At 43.7% G+C, this 19,561-nt stretch overlaps 1 protein-coding gene across 2 annotated transcripts in view; it reads right to left on the bottom strand.

Moving 5' to 3' along the window:
• The window catches only part of SMS (spermine synthase), a 38,255-nt gene that overhangs the window by 18,205 nt on the left and 489 nt on the right, over positions 1-19,561 (bottom strand). Inside the window, exons 1-7 of one of the 2 annotated variants that reach the window (XM_014543479.1) lie at positions 18,718-18,739; positions 16,361-16,481; positions 12,358-12,448; positions 11,779-11,843; positions 6,665-6,840; positions 5,346-5,500; positions 4,801-4,890 (exon numbers count right to left, since the gene is read on the bottom strand). In XM_014543479.1, the coding sequence (XP_014398965.1) occupies positions 4,801-4,890; positions 5,346-5,500; positions 6,665-6,840; positions 11,779-11,843; positions 12,358-12,448; positions 16,361-16,481; positions 18,718-18,724 (705 nt within the window). In that variant the 5' untranslated portion in view covers positions 18,725-18,739. Of the gene's footprint in view, positions 1-4,800; positions 4,891-5,345; positions 5,501-6,664; positions 6,841-11,778; positions 11,844-12,357; positions 12,449-16,360; positions 16,482-18,717; positions 18,740-19,561 lie in introns of those variants that run through there. The other variant, XM_014543480.1, reaches the window with a different exon arrangement.

The following is a 19,561-nucleotide window of genomic DNA, read 5'->3' as shown; positions in this document are numbered from 1 at the left end:
TTGCCCATTTTTTGATTGGGTTGTTTATCTTCCTTTTGTTAAGTTGTATGAGTTCCCTGTAAATGTTGGAGATTAAACCCTTATTGGTGATAACATTGGCAAATATGTTCTCCCATGCAGTGGGCTTTCTTGTTGCTTTGTTGATGGTTTCTTTAGCTGTACAAAAGCTTATTTTTATTGATTTCAGAGAAGCATGGAGAGGGAAAGATGGAAACATCAATGATGAGAGAGAATCATTGATTAGATGCCTCCTGGGCAATCCCCATTGGGGATCAAGCCCACAGCCCAGGCATGTGCCCTGATGCAGAATCCAACTGTGACCTCCTGGTTCATAGGTTGATGCTCAACCACTGAGCCAAGCTGGCTGGACTTGTTCTTAGTTTTAAAGGGAATGCTTGTAGTTTTTTCCCAGTGAGTATGATGTTGACTGTGGGTTTTTAATATATGGACTTTATTTCTTTTAAGTATGTTCCCTCTATTCCCACTTTGCTGAGAGTTTTGACATATATGGGTGCTGGATCTTATAAAATGCTTATATGTTTTCACTCATATGTGGAATTTAATGGACAAACTGAACTAGCAAGCAAAATACAGACATACTCATAGATAGAGATCAGTTAGACTGCTCTGTTGGGGTATTGGGGAGCAGTTTGGATGGATTGAACAAAAAAGAAAAAAGAGAAAGAACTCATGGATAAGGATATCAGTGTGGTGATTGAAGGCTGCAGGGGGGAGTGAGGTGAGTGGAAGTGAAAGGTGGTATAGGGGGTAAATTATTATAGAAAAATAGATTTAAAAATAGAAAGAAAGAGAGAGAGAGAGAGAGAGAGAGAGAGAGAGAGAGAAAACTTTGGTTCCACCACATCCTGACTACTGCAGTATAGTTTTCTCTTTTCTTTCATTTCCCCCATCAACCATTTCTTTATTGTACATAAAGTAATCAATGGATGTGTACAAGTATTTGCATTATTAAGTAAATGGCCAATGGTATGTTTTGATAAACATCAAATGGAGATGGGATGGGTAAAAATACAGGTTCTATGAAAATACACCTGTTTTCCATTAGTGGCATGCTCATTCAGATCTTATCCTTATATCCGTAAGTTATTTTGTTGTCACTATTGAACAAAAAATGTAACATAAAAATCCTTGCACATGTTTTTTGATTGGAGAATTTTAATGTTTTTCATTTATCATTGCAAACCCAAGGACAATTTTATAACTTTTTAGTACACAGCTGTTACATGTAGGGCAATCTGCCTTAAAGAAGGGATAAATTACTTTAAAAGAAATGAATCTTATCCCCATATCTTAATCAATAAAAAATATATTAAAAAAATAATAAAATTAAAAAAAAAACAATGGGAAAAATATCCTTGGGTGATGATTAACAACAAAAAAAAGAGAGAGAGAGAGAGAGAGAGAAAACTCTCATGGATATGGACAATAGTGTGGTGATTACGGGGGTGGGGATGGAGGTGGAAGAGGGCATAGAGGGGATAAATGGTGATGGAAAAAAATAAAAGAAAATTTAAAAATATTTTATAAGTACTTCTAAGCCAACTGGATGTCATAAGACAAATATTTTGATCTTTGAAAAAAAGAATGACTATATATTCCCAAATGCTTTATCATCTATTAATGTCAATTATTTTCTCCTTTAAATTATTCATATAATAAATTATGTTGACTTCTTTAAGATTCATATTTTTACATTTATGAACTAAACTTTCTTGCACATAATATATATAAGTCTTTAAATAAAGTGTCAGATTTAACTTACTACTATTTTATACTTGGAAATCTTGCACATGCAGAAATCGGCTTTTAGTATTCTTTTTGTACTATTTTAATGATTTTCAGTAGAGTGCTTTGGAACACTTACTATTTTCTAATAAAAGGATAACAGAGTAATTTTCTGTTTTTCAAATGATAAACAGTTGCAAGGTCCTGGTGATTTGTTGATGGTAGTAGAATTTTAATGCCTAAGGGGCTTGTCTGCCGCTGCCAGGGAGACCAGCAACCTCCACCCCTTTAGAGCTGGGAAAACTGTGTGCCTCAGAAGAATTGTACAGGCTTCCCCTGCTGGCTATTCTGTTCCAGAAAGAAGGCAGGGGGAAAAGGATGTGTTCAGGCAAACAACTTCCTCAAGAGCCCAGCAATTTCTTTTTTAAATATATTTTATTGATTTTTTACAGAGAGGAAGGGAGAGAGATAGAGAGTCAGAAACATCGATGAGAGAGAAACATCGATCAGCTGCCTCCTGCACATATCCTACTGGGGATATGCCCGCAACCCAGGTACATGCCCTTGACCGGAATCGAACCTGGGACCTTTCAGTCCGCAGGCCGACGCTCTATCCACTGAGCCAAACCGGTTTCAGCAGCAATTTCAAATAAAATACTACTTTCCCCTTCTCTAAAATGTCCAACTGTCTGTGTCACCTTCTGCCTTCAGTGTTCTGCCCTCAGATGGACTTTCTAGTGGAAAGGTTTATTTCCCAGGCCATTAGTAAATCTTCCCATTTATATATGCCCTTCTATATATATATATAATAGCCTAAGCGACCAGTATGACTGAACGACCAGAACAACCGGTTGACCAGTTGCTATGACGTGCACTGACCAACAGGGGGCAGACACTCAATGCAGGAGCTGCCCCCTGGTGGTCAGTGCACTCCCACAGTCAATCTCCCACGGCCCTTCCCCCCAGGCCGCTGGCCCACCATAGGCCTCAATCACTGGCCAGGCTGAGGGACCCTACCCATTCATGAATTCATGCACCAGGCCTCTAGTTAATTATAACAGTGCACAACTCCACAGTCCTGCAGGTTTGGGTTGGGGTTCTGTTTAGTATTTTCCTTAATCCATATAAGGAAACCATATAAGGAACTAGGAATCTGAATCACTCCTCTAAAATTACCCTATAACCTTGAATAAATGTCCTTCAAACTCTAAGTTTAATCTTCTTCATCCATAAAATAGAAATAATATCCACTTGGTACACGGTGAGCATACAATGTTAAAACACCCAGGGCAGAGGGCCTGGCTAACAATGCAAACATTATTTGTTAACAATGGTAACTTTCAGTTCATTGTGAAAAAAATCTGTCATGCTCTGAAGAACCTAATCCCCCCCCCCCCCCCCCGCCCCGTTTTAAACTTTCACATATTTTTTCCTCTTGCCCACAAAACAGTCACAACTGCATTGTAATGTGGAAATTAATTCCTCTCTCAGCTTAAAAAATTAACATGTGTGTACCGTGAAATCAAATTTGGATGCACACACTTTAGGGACAATGGGATGGGGTAATTTACATATCAACAAACTGAAGCTCTCATCTAAAGTGTCTATACATTTGGAGATACACAAGATTTTTGTTCAAATAAAGTAAGTATTTGCTTGATTATATTGTTCTAAAAAGTACTGCAGGTATGAACATCAAACATGCATCCTAAAATAAAATATAAAATGTATCCTACAAACTGTAATGATTGTTGAACTTGCAAGTACAGTAGAATTTAGGACAGGAACCAGTTTGCTTAGCAAATTCCCTCTGAAAGACCCAGACACAGAGAGATTATCCAGGGTAGAGAGACAAAAGGCGGTGGTTGTCAGGTCATAAAATGGTACATGACATCTTTTATATAAGAATGAAACCCTAGCAGGTTTGGCTCAGTGGATAGAGCGTAGGCCTGAGGACCAAAGGGTCCTGGGTTCAATTCCAGTCAAGGGCACGTAACTTGGTTGCCGGCTTCCTCCTAGCCTGGGCCTGGTTGGGGCTCGTGCAGGAGGCAACCAATCAATGTGCTTCTCTCAAATCTCTCACATCAATATTTCTGTCTTTTCCCTCTCTCTCCCACTCTCTCTAAAAATCAATGGAAAAATATCCTCAGGTGAGGATTAAAAAAAAGAAAAAAATAAAGAATGAATGTTATTAAATTCAGAAATTACAGAGTTCTTTCTTATTGTAAGTACACTTCTGCCCTAAATATAAATCTACATATAACTCACGAAGAGAATGAAGGGGACCAGAACATGCCACCTCAAAATATGCTGCATTGGCCTACTGACTAGAGAGGCTTTCTCTGAACTCCCCTTATCCTCCAAAAGAAACTCAACTGTCATCCATTCCCCTCCCCAGGGGATTCAACCAGGAACATCGCCTCTTATCACAGGAGAGAAGATTGACACTGCGTGGACTCTGACAAACTTTGTCACAAACTACCTTGCCTTCTATCTATTCTTCTAAGGGCCCATCCATCTTTCCAAAAAGTCATATACTCTCCCTTAAAGCACCTACATCCCCCTTCCCTATTTAAAACTACAGGCCCAGTGCACGAAATTTGTGCACGGGTAGGATCCCTAGCGGCTGCCGGCTGGTGCCTTCCTTCATTCTACGCTGCCCCCTGGTGGTTAGTGCACGTCATAGCGAGCGAGCGAACTCCTGGTGGGTCAAACTCCAGAGTGGACACTTTGCATATTAGGCTTTTATATATAGAGAAGATGATATTTAAGCCTAAATTCTAAAGCTACCTCTGTGTTACTCACTTTTCTCTTGGAATCTTCCACATATACATGAGGTATACATGCCAACAAACATCTGTTTTTCTCTTGTTAATCTTTCTGTGATTATAGGAGTCTCAACCAAGAACTAGAAGGGTAGACAGAAAATTCTTCTCCCATACAAGATGATCTATTTATCTTCTTAACCAGTTATACTTAAAGTGTTTTTAGGCAGGCACAATTCAGATTATATTATCAGTTCACTTAAAAACATTATCTGGAAAACACAAGTACCTGATAGCAGTCTCCTTTAAGATTGTCTAAGACATCACCACATGTTTTTCGCATGTATTTCTTACATCCATCAATCACCATTTGGTCAATGTTCGAAACAGGTTAAGGAGAAATTTAGCCAGAATGTAAACATATCAAAGAATTCTGAAATAGTAATACTTTTTTTTTAAAGGTTAAGACAAACAGAAGTTTTATAACATTCATTTAGGTATCACAAGTTAAAAAAGATGAGTAAGACAATGATTATATTTCTGCACCCAGGACATTCAAAAAGAAATGAATTTTTTTCTTCTCATAAAGAACCTATTTTGGCAACTGCTGAGTAGACATGGTACCAAAGTTGCTTGCTCTTTCATTTGCAATTAGATTATCTCTGTTTCTTTGTTGCTGGCCGCATAAAAAGGCTATTGGTACTAAATTGAAATGTTTATTCAAGGCACTCTTTATCACACATTTCCCTCATAACATTAACTGGAGTCACAAGACAAAAAGGGAGGAAGAAAACAAAAGCAGCCATTAAACCTGATTCCATATAAAAAGGATATCTCTACCATAGTGACCATCTTTGGTTTCGGTTTGACTAGTTCACATAAAATGCCCCCATCTCCACCTCCCAGAATCAGCACGTCTTTGCCAGTGTAATCTTCTTTGCCACTGCCCATGATGGCCCGGGTATACGCCAAATCACTCTCCGCCAGATCTAGGAAGGAAACAGACTCAAATTGGTGACTCTACCCAAACCCACACATCACCTGACTCACACCCCTCTTGGAAGGGCTGGATTCTAGCCCAAGATGTTTCACTTTCAATTTTTAAACACAGTCGACAATGCACAAAAGTAGTTTTTTGGATTGTGGATTTTTCATCAATCCCAATACAATACATTACACACATAGATGACATACATGTCTGCATTAGTCATTCAGAAAAAAACTTGGTCTTAAGGATGTACTGATATGAATTATTAAAAGCAATTATGTTTTTCCAGATGAAATAACACATCTAAGAGTTCCTTCAAAATATGAGAAAGAGCCCAGCCAGCATAACTCAGTGGTTGAGCACTGACCTATGAACCAAGGAGGTCACAGTTCAATTCCCAGTCAGGGCTCATGCCCAGGTTGCAGGCTAGATCCCCAGTGTGGGGCATGCAGGAGGCAGCTGATCCATGATTCTTTCTCATCATCAATGTTTCTCCCTTCCTCTCTGAAATCAATTTAAAAAAATGAGAAAGAAAGTGGACTGGGGTTTAGGGGAAACAAGACTGGCCAGGAGTCAATAACCATTGACACTCAGTGGTGAGTGTATTATGTGGGTTCATCATACTACTTTGTCTACTTAGATGTGAGGTTTTCCATAACAAAAATATTTTCGTAAATAAGCAATTATATACTTTTGGAAATACAATCCAAATACTCAATACTAAGAAATTAAGAAAAAGGAAAGTTGAGACAAAGTTTTCCTGGCTCTGCTGTAAAACACGAAGGCCCAGGCAATCTACAAGTGAACACAACAGAAATGTTCATTTCAAAAACACCAGTGCCAAGGACAAACTTGGGCAAATCCACAACAGTGATATTTGTCAGGAAAACAACATAATCCAACAGTCACTTTTAAAAAAATTTTTTAAATATATTTTTATTGGTTTCAGAAAGGGAGAGACAGAAACATCAATGATGACAGGGAATCATTGATCCTTGTATGCCCCCTACTGGGGATTGAGCCCACTACCTAGGCATGTGCCCCTGACCAGAATCAAGCCCGGGGCCTTTCAGTCCACAGGCCTACGCTCTATCCACTGAGCCAAACTGGCTAGGGCCAACACAGTCACTTTGTTATACAATTGGGGTAGGGCTGGAATACTTACTAACATCCCCACTGAGGATGAGAATATTTCCAAACTGCTTCGAGTGCAGAATTTTAATGTTCTGATAAGGTGAATCTTCATCATACACCACTTCATCTATGTCGTACTCAACCAGACGGCCGTCAGCAGTGGGCCAGTACCTGTCAATGGTCCCTCCTCGAACTATGGGTGGTAATCTGGAAAAAAAGGGAGACAGGAAAGAGCATTGTAAGAAGGCCGCTTATGGTGAGCCTGCCTTAAAATTGGACCTGGGAGCAAGAGTGTGCGGAAGCAAGCCACGTGGCCCCAGGCTGACTCCTAAATAGCACCCACAAATCTAATGCTTGGCCTTTTAGGTTTAACCAACATGGCCACCACCAAATCTCCACAACTGCTGGACATAGGACTTTACTCTTTAAAAACCCTCCTGGCATGATTTAAATTTTCCTAATAAAAAGTTGGAGAAAATGGCCACTGAAGACATAACACTTTACCCCTAATATGTCAGCAGGGATCTCTTAAGATGGCCTACTTAACTACATGGCCATTATCACATTCCTGCAAAGTGCACATGGACGTAATACCACCATGTAGTTCAGAATCCACCCTCGAGTGTTTCCAATTGTACAAATAATGTCTTTATAGTTGTTCTGCTTTTGAATGAAGGATCATACAATGTATTTTGCTGGGTTTTCTTTTTTTTTCCTTTCCTAGCCTCATTTAATCCAGACTAGCCCCCCCCCCCCCTTTGTATGTTTCATGACATTGACATCTTGGAAAAGTCCAGACCAAGTACTGTGCAGAAAACTCCTCAGGTGGGTTTGCCTGATCATCTTCATTAGAGTCAGGTTGACATACATCCTGGGGCAGCGGTTCTCAACCTGTGGGTCGCGACCCCTTTGGCGGTCAAACGACCCTTTCACAGGGGTCACCTAAGACCACCCTGCATATCAGATATTTACATTACAATTCGTAACAGTAGCAACATGACAGTTAGGAAGTAGCAACGAAAATAATTTTATGGTTGGGTCACAACATGAGGAACTGTACTTAAAGGGCCAGAAGGTTGAGAACCACTGTCCTAGAGGCACCACAATAGGGGCAGGAGTTGTGTGCTTGTCCAATTATAGGTGATGCTAAGTGTGACCAATCAGTTGAAGTAGATGGCACCAGATCTGTCCATGTGCAAAGGTACCTTTCTGTCCCTTTAAAATCACTAAGCAAGCTGTGGGGTGATCCTCCCAAGCTGGGTAAGGTCCTGATCTCCCAAGAAGCCTTCACCGGTGGCTTTGGCATCTACAAGGTCCTTGCCTGAACCTATTATTACTAGAGTGGCTGCAAACTGATGATTTTCTGATTCCATTATTGCAGAAGTATTCAGTCCTTCAGATAGGGTGAGTATACTAGAAACCACCAGCAGAGGACACTAAGAGACAGGGAAACACAGACCTGGAAAAGGGGCTTGGCAAATCTAACTGGAATACAAACACAACGACAACTCATTGCACATGTCACAACCCGTCTCCAAGTCATGTGTTCTCGGACAGTGGCGTGTGATAGCAAAACAGCTGCAGACACCTCAAACGCCGGGAGATGCGGCCTCTGACTTGCTCCGATGAGTTTCTTTTCCCTCCCCGCTCACCTGCTTCCCAGAGTCCAGTCTGGACCTGTTGTAAGTTAAAGAGGCTTCTCGTAGGGAAATAGTCAAGGAACCTGAGATTTACAAAATCAAGTTCCCATATACTCTCATTTAACGCTAACCGTTCCTGATTTACCACTTCATCTTTCAGATAAACAAATTCAGCAGTTGGAATGTTAGGCAGGACCAGACCTTTTTCTTGTAAAATGTGGAGCCCCAATCAGGACAACTTCCCCCATCCCAAGAGCAGGCAAATAGGACTTGGGGGAAGCCTCTTCCTCCACCCCTGGCTGATGGTGGGGAGTAGCCCCAGCTTTCAGGGGCAGAAACCTACCAAACCTACTTCCTGGTTGACAGCCAGCCAGCCAGCCAGCCAGCCATCGGCTTTTACTGAACTATGCGCAAACCCACTGAAAATAAACAATGCCCAATCTCAGTGATGTCAACAGTACCTTGGCTAAGGTTGAGCTCTTTCCTTAACTGCAACACAGTGGTTTGTAAAGATTGGCAAAGAAACAACAAGGATCTGCAGCAGGATGGGGAAGGCATTACCACGATGAAGTACTCATCCTACCGGGACCTGCCTTTATCTCCCCGTGATGGGCTACAGGGGATACTCTGGAAGCCTACAAAACTCTTGTTCCAACCATCACTGCTGAAAATCAAAATTGGATGGTAGAAAAGTCAGGCAGACCCTGGCCAGTGTGGCTCAGTTCACTGAGCATCATCCAGGGCCCAAAAAAGTCACTGGTTTGGACCTGGTCAGGGCACATGCCCAGATTGTGGGTTCGATCCCCGTCAGGATGTGTGCCAGAGGAAACTAATCGATATTCGTTCCCGCCCCCCCCCTCCTCCCTTCCTCTCTCAAATCAATAAAAATATTTTTTTTAAAAAAGAAAAGAAAGGCAGAATACACCCTGGGCCTCAGATACAGGTGTGCAAATTGCAAGAATTATTTGCAACAAAACTGATGTGAGCTTGATTTCCTGTTCTTTTTCTTTTGAAAAGTAGAATACAAAAATACAGTTTCTAAAGAAACAAAAACAAAAAACAACAACAAAAAAAACCCCAGCCCTAACCGGTTTGGCCCAGTCGATAGAGCGTCGGCCTGCAGACTGAAGGGTCCCAGGTTTGATTCCGGTCAAGGGCATGTACCTGGGTTGCTGATACACCCCCAGTAGGGGGTGTGCAGGAGGCAGCTGATCAATGTTTCTCTCTCATCGATGTTTCTAACTCTCTATCCCTCTCCCTTCCTTTCTGTAAAAAAAAAAAAAAAAATAAATAAAATATATATTAAAAAAAACATGGCTTCATAGATGAAAAATTACATTTACTTTATTGCCCGTAGGGGAGTAATAATTTCAGATGTTCCTGAGTTATTTGTTAATGACTGACTCTCTAACGATGTCATTCCCGGGAGAGAAAAGTAGCACCATCCTTTTCCTATTGAAGTCAATAACAAAGGGCCTACCACAAAGTATTTCCAATCACCTCTCACCTCCTCCACCCTGATTTTATGAAGAGACATAAAAACAGTGACCTCCACCCTGATTTTATGAAGAGACGTAAAAACAGTGACAAGCAAAAACAAATTCTGCATTTCGAACTGAACATCTAAAGCCTAACTTCACTATCCCTTTAGAAACTCCTGGACCAGAAAGACACAAACGAACCAGACTTCTCATAAATGCTGAGGCCCATAAATGCCTTCCATCTGTTTCCTTCTTCCAAGAATTAACTCCGATAAAAATCAGACCAATAAAACTCAGAGGCATTTTGAAGTCGGCCAATCCATCATCTCCAAGTTTAGACATTTTACAACACAGTGGGAACTTGTTCAATTCAAATGGCTGTAGATAAGGAAAACTCTTAGAAATGGGAAAAGATAACAAATCCAGAAAGGAGCGTGGGTGTGGATGTGTTTTTTAAGGATGGGGAAGGGGCTGAGAACACATAAACTGAACTTGGTGTTCTGACAGAAATTAAAAAAGCGGGCAAATTCTGCACTGTGCCATGTTCTTTTCACTTGCAGTTTCCTGCTCTCTGCCCCACCAGAGACTAAACGCCTTTTTAGTTCTGGTACATGGCCCTGGAGCCTTCCTATGGACTGATCACACTTAGCATGCTGAGCCACCAAGTACTTAAACATCCTAGCTCTTGCCAATAAGGATTCCCTCTCCTGGAAAGGGCCATGAACTACAGAAATCTGTATTCCAGGTGCTTCCATCAGTGATGGCGTGACCTTGGTGAAGTCCCTCTATGTCTCTGCATCTATGTGTTGGCCTTTATGAGCAAGGGACAAGCCTCCTAACTTTTGGGGGCCTGATAAGGAACCACCCAGGCAGGCAAGAGCAAACTCCTGAGAATGACTTGCTGTAAATCCATTAATTCCCAGGACCTACCAGACTCTATCCCTTCTAATAAATGTTGACACTATAGCTTCTAGCAAAGCTCTTAACATCTGACACCACTGGCAAATACCTCTGCGCTGTCCAACCTGGCAGTCATCAACCATTAGCTATTGACATGAGGGGAGTGAGACTGAAGAACTGAACTGTTTCTTTTTATTACCTTAACTAGAGGCCCGGTGTGCAAAAATTTGTGCACTGGGGGGGAGGGGAAGGGATCCCTCTGCCTGGCCTGTGCCCTCTCGCAGTCCAGGAGCCCTCAGAGGATGTCCTGCAGGGAGCGGGCCTAAGCAGTTAGTCAGACATCCCTAGCACTGCTGCGGAGGCGGGAGAGGCTCCCACCACCACCACTGCACTCGCAGCCGTGAGCCTGGCTTATGGCTGAGCCGAGCTACCCCTGTGGGAGCGCACTAACCACCAGAGGGCAGCTCCTGCATTGAGCTTCTGCCCCCTGGTGGTCAATGTGCAATTTGCATATTACACTTTTATTATACAGGATTTTAAAGAGCCACATGGGGTATAGCGGCTACACTCCTGGACAGGGAAAGCTGAATTGTCTTCATTACCATTTGAAGAGAACCTACCTGTGGCTGCTCAGGTGGGTGGCCTCTTGATTCTTAGTACCTTGCAAAGACTTCTCACTTGCAAATTTTCTGTCACCCCACCCTGTCATAAATCTCTTAACTGCTTCATTCTACTCTGGAGCCCAGAACTCAGAACAGAGACAGGCGCCCTTTTCCCTTCACTGGACAGAAAGGGGGAAGTTTCCTCGCTCCCCTTTGACTGAGGCAGCAGCCTCACCGGGTTCTCTGCTCTCCAGAGTTTCAAGCTTCTGGGACTCACTCCACATCACCTTTGTGCCTTTGTCTCATTTTATCCAGCATGTCTCTCTCGCAGTACGCCTGTGTGTCCTCTCATGTCTTGTTTTGGTGTGAGGGGCCACTAGCTCAGTCTACCATGTGGCCAGAAGCACAAGCTGACTTTGATCTGTGCCATATCTTTAGCAGACACAACTCAGGGACACCACCACCTTCCCGATTATTGTATCACTTAACCCAACACAAAAGGACATTCGGGAGTGGACTTACCGCTTCACCCGCCCAGTAGTGTCCTGACTCAATTCTTTCATTCTTTCTTCTACTTTGTTCAAAAGCTGCGATTAAAAGAAATCAAATCAATGGGCTTCTAGAATAGGCTGAATGGAACTGCGGCTAAATGACAGACCAGGAACTTGAGGCTGTGTTGACAGAGCTATGTGAACTGGCAGGTACCCAAATACACCTGTCCTCCCCTCCCTACAGCAGCCTCCACGGGTTCTGCATCCCACACCAACCAGTCCCCGTGCTGCTGACCTAACCTCCGTCGAAGTGACCAAGAAAACAATGGGAAAGGGGGAGGCTCAAGGGTAATGCAGATATAACATCGTGACTAAAGCTTTACATTCCATTCGCTGTGGTGCACAGGAAAATCAGTCCTCAGGCTCCAGGGAAAAGTGGCAGCCAGGTTCCTACCAACAACTGAGGATCAACTATTTCTCTTCTAAAACCACTCACTGTGGAGGAAGGAACATCTACTGTCAGCAATTAAGCGAAATCATTTTAACATTATTAAACGGAACGGGCTTTGGGACCCTCAAATACTTGAATAAATAACAGTGAAAAACCGACACTGTCAACTTCTTTGCCTTCTGCATCGCCGTCGCAACTCAGAAGGTCCAGCAACACCAATCCATGTGGGTAAATTCTCAAATTGGCAAAGCTACGAAGAAAAGCATAATTTTAAGTTTAGGAATTGTATCAAAAGGGAAAAAAAAGATGCCAACCCAATTCAAAGGAAAGACCAATCCCCCCCCCCACCCCAAATTACATACTTAACCCTGTTGCTTCCTTTTTAGAGCCACTTAGGGACAGGGAAGCCACCAATCATTCAGGAAAGATTTAGAGAGAGTCACCAAATACTAAGGTTTTCAAAACAGGTTCTTGGGCCCAGAAAGTCATTCAGTAGCCAGTTCTGTGAATCTGATTTTTAAGAAGCTTGCCCAGCACGTGATTCAGCCAGGTCTAGTGACCACTGGGAGGGAGGGTGGGGAGGGGCCAACTAGGTTCTCCCCATTAACCTTCAGAATTCAAACAGAGCCATATACATAACACATATGGACACAGAAAAGTGTGGTGATAGCCTGAGGGAAAGGGGGAGAGGGGATGTGGGGCACGTGGGGAGGTAATGGGCACAGAAAGAGACTTTGCTTAGGGCGATGGGCACACAATGCCTTGTGCAGGTGATGCTTTGTTGAGTTGTACACTTGAAACCTGTATGGTTTTGCAAACTAATGTCACCTAATAAATCCAATTAAAAAAGGAAAAAGAAAACCAGAGCTGGTTATTTCCAAATGCAGGCAGGTGGTGATTAAATTCGCTAAGTTCAGGGTCAGCACACTCCCTGCAGCCTGCAAACCAGATTCAGCCTGCAGCACATTTTGTAAAGCCTGCACTCGAAACAGGGTTTTTACGCTTTTAAAGAGCGCGTTTCTTTTAATCACAGGAGAATATGCAACAGAGACTTTATGTGACTCCTCACAGAAAAAGCTTTCTGACCCCCAGTTTAGTGGATCTGAGCAGCATTTCCTATGAAATAAAAATGTGAGAGTATCACATGCATTGAGTTAATTATTTGAGGAAGCATTTTTTCAATTATACTGTGTATTTGTATTATATATACGCAGATGTGTATGTGACTATGTGAAGGTATTTCTTACTATGAGTCATGGTTAAAGACATATTTGAAATATACTAAATTAGAAGATGAATTATGTTCAGACGCTAGGCAATGTGCTTGGATGTAAAAATAAATGCAACTAGTTAATTTTCACCCTCAGCCCTTAGAGGGCCTCAAAATCAAGTTCAGGCCCAGGACACCACACATGCATCTATATCTGAATGAGCTGATCATCATCATCCCCCCCTTCCCAGCAGCACAAAGGAATGGGGTCCTTTAACCACCTGGGTGGTTGTAGCAGACTCCTCTGTGAAGAACCAGGGAAACACAGAGAATGCTGGAAGGTGGGGTGCCAAGCACCAACCGCGAGGGATAAAGAAGTTACCAGTGGGGAATATGGAGGACATGTAAAAAGGTGGCTGAGGACCAGGACCTTGCATGGCCAAGGGGTCATTAACCAGAAGCCAGGCCAGAAGCAGGGTGTGGATCTGCAGTGCTTCCCTTGAGCAGGTGTCAGGATGGTGGTGGGGAGCGGGGAGTGAGGTTTCAGGACGGGTACCCATGGGTCAGGTACCAGGTGATGGGTCCCAGCTGACCAAGTGAAAGAGGAAGACCAATGGAGAAAATGTCTTTAAACTAAGCAATGCTCCTTTTAATTTTTTCTGCTTATAAAAGCAATTTCCAAACAGCTCCTGTCACTCAAAAACTCTCTTCCAGGAGGAATTCTAAGCCCTCTGGACCGCTGAAATTGGTGTCTGGGGGAGAAGCTTCAAGAACTGCAGTAGCGCCCTAACAAGTTTGGCTCAGTGGATAGAGCCTCAGCCTGCGGATGCAAGGGTCCCAGGTTCGGTTCCGGTCAAGGGCATGTACCTTGGTTGCGGGCACATACCCAGCAGGGAGTGTGCAGGAGGCAGCTGATCGATGTTTCTCTCTCATCGATGTTTCTAACTCTATCCCTCTCCCTTCCTCTCTGTAAAAAATCAATAAAATATAGTTAAAAAAAAAAAAAAGAACTGCAATAGCGAGGGAGGTGGGGCCGGCTGCAAAGGCCCCTGAGGAGATGGTCAGAGATGCAAGGCTTCACTGTCTGATTTGCTATGATCCCCAAAGGATGGACAGTGAGAGATGGTGGCAGGGAGGGTAGAGAAGAGAGGTCAGGGCAGAGAGGGGCTGCATGTGAGAGCATGTAGGAGCTGGAGGGTTCAGTGACAGCTCAGACCACTGCTTCCAGACTTGCTGGAAACGGGGCCAGACCATGGACAGGATGGAGAGCAGAAAGGGACCGATTTCGGATCACCCTTGAGGAAGAAGTAACTTTAGATGCATTTGAGGTATCTGCTAAACACATTATGTGGAGGTATGCTACATAGTTAGAAATACAAATCTGGGCTTGGGGAGAGAGGGGTGAGGACATCTTTGAGAAGCATCAGGAGAGGGAATGCCAAGTACCACCATAAGGGTGGACCAAGTATACATATAAAGAGAATAATGGAAGGGGAGGTGGTCTCAAAACTAAGTTTCCCTCATCTCACAGCACTGTCTTCTGGGCCTCTGTAAACCGAGTTGAGGGGGTATCTTTTTTTAAAATATATTTTTATTGATTTCAGAAAGGAAGAGGGAGAGATAGAAACATCAATGATAAGAGAATCATTGATTGGCTGCCTCCTGCATGCCCCCTACCGGGGATCAAGCCCACAACCTGAGCATATGCCCGTGACCAGGAATCGAACCATGTCCTCCTGGTTCAACCACTGAGCCACGCTGGTTGGACAAGGGGGGTGTCTTTTAATAGAAAAACCAGGGAGAGAATGTGAGACATTAATGAAGCCACGTGCAATTCTAGGACTCTGTATCCATTGGGGGAATGGAATGAAAGCCATCAAAAATACCCAGGAATTTACCTTTTTAAATTAAGAGTGCAAATTACTAACAATCTGCAGAGCATCCTAAACCAGTCTAGATATAGTGCAAACCTAGAGTTAGGAAAATACAAAAGCTCAATGCACTGGCATCTTCTGTTACTGGTCACGTGTTAATTTAGGTTCCCTTTCTTAGTCTCAGAACACATCGACTTTCATCTACACTTTGATTACATGAAGTCTTAATAGTCTGTAAGTTTAAGGGAAAACAAAACAAAACACATGAACTCTTGGATCTCAGGTTCCTGTTAGGCTTCTTGTAGACGTTCTCATCCTGCATTTGCCAATGGTCTGCATTAATAGGTGATCACTTAGAACACTGGTACCCACAGTGGGGTCAAGTCACCAGCAGCATCCGCATCCCCTGAGAGCTTGCTGGAAATGCTATATGGCAGCTGTCGCCAACCTTTCAGACCTCGCGGACCACCAGTTGGAGACCGCTGCTATATGGGGTGCTTCCCCAGACCTACCACATCAGAAAAACTTGGACAGGGGCCTAGGAACCTGTTTTAACCAAGTCCAGATCACTGCCTACCAGTCCACAATGCTTGTGCTGTTCAGGGCTTCTAGGCTACACAGCAAAATCACCTTCGGGGCTTTGGAGAAACACTGACAGTGGCCTCAATTAAGGGGAGGTGGGGAGAGAGTGATTCCCTGAACATGGAATTTTTTTTTAAATCTTTATTGTTGAAAGTATTACATATGTCCCCCTTTTCCCACCCCCGCCCTCCGCCAGGTCTTCACCACCCTATTGTCTGTGTCCATGGGCTCCGCATATATGCACACAAGTTCTTTGGCTGATCACTTCCCACCTACCCACCCTCCCTCCCCCTGGGCATGGGATGTTGTGAAAGTGCTTCCAGGCGATGCTGCTGTGCAGGTAAGGCCAAGAAGCACTGAATTCTAGCCTCCTCTTAAAAATTGTCAATGAAGAAAAAAAAAATCCCTGGACACCACCACCCTCTACCGCCCTTTGAACCCCTCCCCCATTCCTGAAGTGCTCAGAGGTGAAGAGGAGCACTCCAGGCCATCTCACCTGCCGTTTTTGTTTATGTAGGTTGCTAAGTAGCCGTGGTCCTGCCAGGTGTGCACCGACTCGGTCATCCCCTGCTCCTGGAAAATGGACTGGAGGCCTTTTAGGATGGTCTCGCTGTCAGCTAGGGGAGAGAGAAGGCAAGGGGGTCAGGTGAATCCCGTTCAGAAGAAAAGCCAGTAGAAACGCAGTTTAACGACTGACCTTTATGAGAAAACCTGAACAACGAGTAGCCAGAGTCACTCACTTATCCCATTTGTCATGAGCTATAAAGATTCTCGAGCCCTAGTTGGTTTGGCTCAGTAGATAGAACGTCAGCCTGTGGACTGAAGGGTCCCAGGTTCGATTCCGGTCAAGGGCATGTACCTTGGTTGTGGGCACATCCCCAGTAGGGGGTATGCAGGAGGCAGCCAATCCATGATTCTCTCATCATTGATGTCTCTCTCTCTCTCCTCCCTTCCTCTCTGAAATCAATAAAAATATTTTTTAAAAAAGATTCTCGACCCTGCAAGGAGAGGATACAGATTACCAAGTAACACAAAAGAACACAGTTAATTTAAAGATCCAGAGATGAAATCATCTTGGATTATCCAGGTGGGTCCTAAATCCAATGACTTACTGCTGCTAGTATACTTTGGGTTTACCATCCCCGTCCCAGTTCAGCAGAAGTATGCCAGGCCTAAATGTTTATTTCTGGCTGTCACCACCGCCTGGTCCACATGGGCAATGAGTGTGCCGGTCCTGCCATTGACACGAAGACCAGGCTATTTTGCCCACTGTCCACTTTGCCTCATATCCACCTTATTCCTGACCTGGGGGCTCTCCCGTTACCCACCCTGCTCCCAGCTCTTGGATAAGACTCCAGAAAGGGGAGCCAGAGCTGAAACAACTGCCCAGCATCTCTTTTCCAGAATCATGGTTTTAAGGAGAAAACCAAAGACATGAGCTCCACTTTTCAGAGTTTCCAGAACATCTAGACCAGTGGTTTGCAATCCTAGCTACACATTAAAATCACAGGGGGAGTCCTAGCCGGTTTGGCTCAGTGGATAGAGTGTCGGCCTGCAGACTGAAAGATCCCAGGTTCAATTCCGATCAAGGGCACATGCCGGGTGTGGGCGCTCGATCCCCAGTGGGGGGGCGTGCAGGAGGCAGCCAATCAATGATTCTCTCTCATCATTGATGTTTCTATCTCTCTCTCCCTCTCCCTTCCTCTCTGAAATCAATAAAAATATATTTTAAAAAAACATGGGAGTTTTAAAAATTCTAATGTAGACCAATTAAATAAAAATCTGGAGGTGGGACTCAGGCACCAGTATTTTTTAAAGATCCCAAGGAAATTCCAATATGCAGCCACAGTTGAGAAGCACTGGTCTAACCACTAGATACAGAAAAAGAGAAATCCCCACAATATCCAAACTAATTATACTCGAGTCACCAAAATTTCAACCTTCATGCCTGTCTAGGAGCATGTAACATGATCAAGCAAAATGTACTTGACTCTATCAGGGTTCCTCAACTGAGGTTGACAATATGGTTAAATGACTGTCCTATCCCTCCACAGGACTTTGGTAAACCCAGCCATATCCACTAAATGTGAGTAGCCTCCCCCTCCATGGGAAAAAAGGCCCCATTCCTCAATTGCCCAGGGACAGAATACCTTGAAAACTACTAGGTGCTCTACACACAAGTGAGAATGAGCCTGGGTCAGAGCATACCCAACTTTGGCAACACAAATGGCAATGCCATAAAATGCCTACAATTCAGAAAATTCCAAAGTGGATTCAAATTCTAAAGGAGATAGAACCACCCGCTTTCAAGTAGACATTGTAAGACAAACCAGGCTAATAAAATGTTGTCCAGCAAAAGTTCTTAGAAAACTCTGGCCAGGCAAGAATGATTCGTAATAACTTGCATAGTACTCAGAGCCTTCTAAAGTGCGCAGAACCATAGCCGCCTATCCCAGGGCAAAATGTGTCCTTTGTCCCCTGGAAAACTCAATGTCCCCATTTCCAGATCAATGCCCACTCTGTGGGCGCTTGCTTATTCAGCAATAACTTTAACTTGGATGCGGAGGAGAGGGTGAAGGCCCGAGTTTCATCTCCCTTCCTCATTTTCTCCCAGGGATCCATTTATTGGCCTACAAGAATGAACCTCAGTCCTCTGACCCTGATCATCAGCTTCAGATGCCCGTATCCCAAATCTGTACATGCAGGAGGAACCTGTCTCCCGCCCAACTGCTCACCCCACTCCCCTCTAAGGAACCCCCACTAGTGTTCATTTCCTCCATCCCTTGTGGTCTGGTACCACCATTTCATCACTGATCCATCAGATGGGCATAAATTAAGATGAGCTGCACCCACCCAACATTAGTAGCCCAACAAATTGAAGGATTCTTGTTGAATAAAAATCTCAGACACCAGGCACCCTGGCAAAAAGGCAGGAGAACATATTTGTTATATCCCCACTTCTTCAGCTTTAAGAGGCTAAAATGCTTTAACCCTCGTAACAAAGTGGATTCCATGAGACTAGAGGCTTCCCTCGGGAAATAAGCAATCCAGAAAAACTCTTGACTCTCTCCATCAATGGCCTTAACTTGCACCTTGAAGTCTTTTTCAATTTCAAACACTTCAACTAAGCCCTGACCGGGTAGCTCAGTTGGTTACAGTGTCATCCCTATACACCAAGGTTGTGGGTTTGAACCCCAGTCAGGGTACATAAAAGCATCAACCCACGAATACTTAGCTAAGTGGAACAACAAATCAATCTCTCTCTCTCTCTCTCTCTCTCTCTCTCTCTCTCTCTCCCTCTCCCCCCCCACTTCCTCCTTCCTTCCATCTTTCTCTCTCCCCCTATCCCCTCCTCTCTAAAATAAAAAAAAAATTCAAAAAACTTCAAATAAGACAACTTAGGATAAAAGGTGTGCAGTTTCTTTACTACCCAATCCCAGTCTCTGCCTTACTGGAGGCCACTCTTTCCGCAGGGCAATCAGACTGCACCAAGCCGCCACCAGCCGGCTGGGATCAGGGGCCAGAGCCGCACTAGGCTCACCTATGAAATTAGGGGGATTAGGGGGTAAGAATAGACAATTTGTGGCCACGTTCCTTTCCACTCTTTCTCTCACACATTCAAGCAGCTTATGAAACTGGGAGATGAATTTCTATTCTTGTCAAGCTTATCTTTAATTATGCAGGCTGGAAATTCCAC

Source organism: Myotis brandtii, unplaced genomic scaffold (assembly GCF_000412655.1).
Source record: "Myotis brandtii unplaced genomic scaffold, ASM41265v1 scaffold326, whole genome shotgun sequence".
Lineage (NCBI taxonomy): Eukaryota > Metazoa > Chordata > Mammalia > Chiroptera > Vespertilionidae > Myotis > Myotis brandtii.
This window is presented reverse-complemented; position numbering and strand designations above follow the sequence as displayed.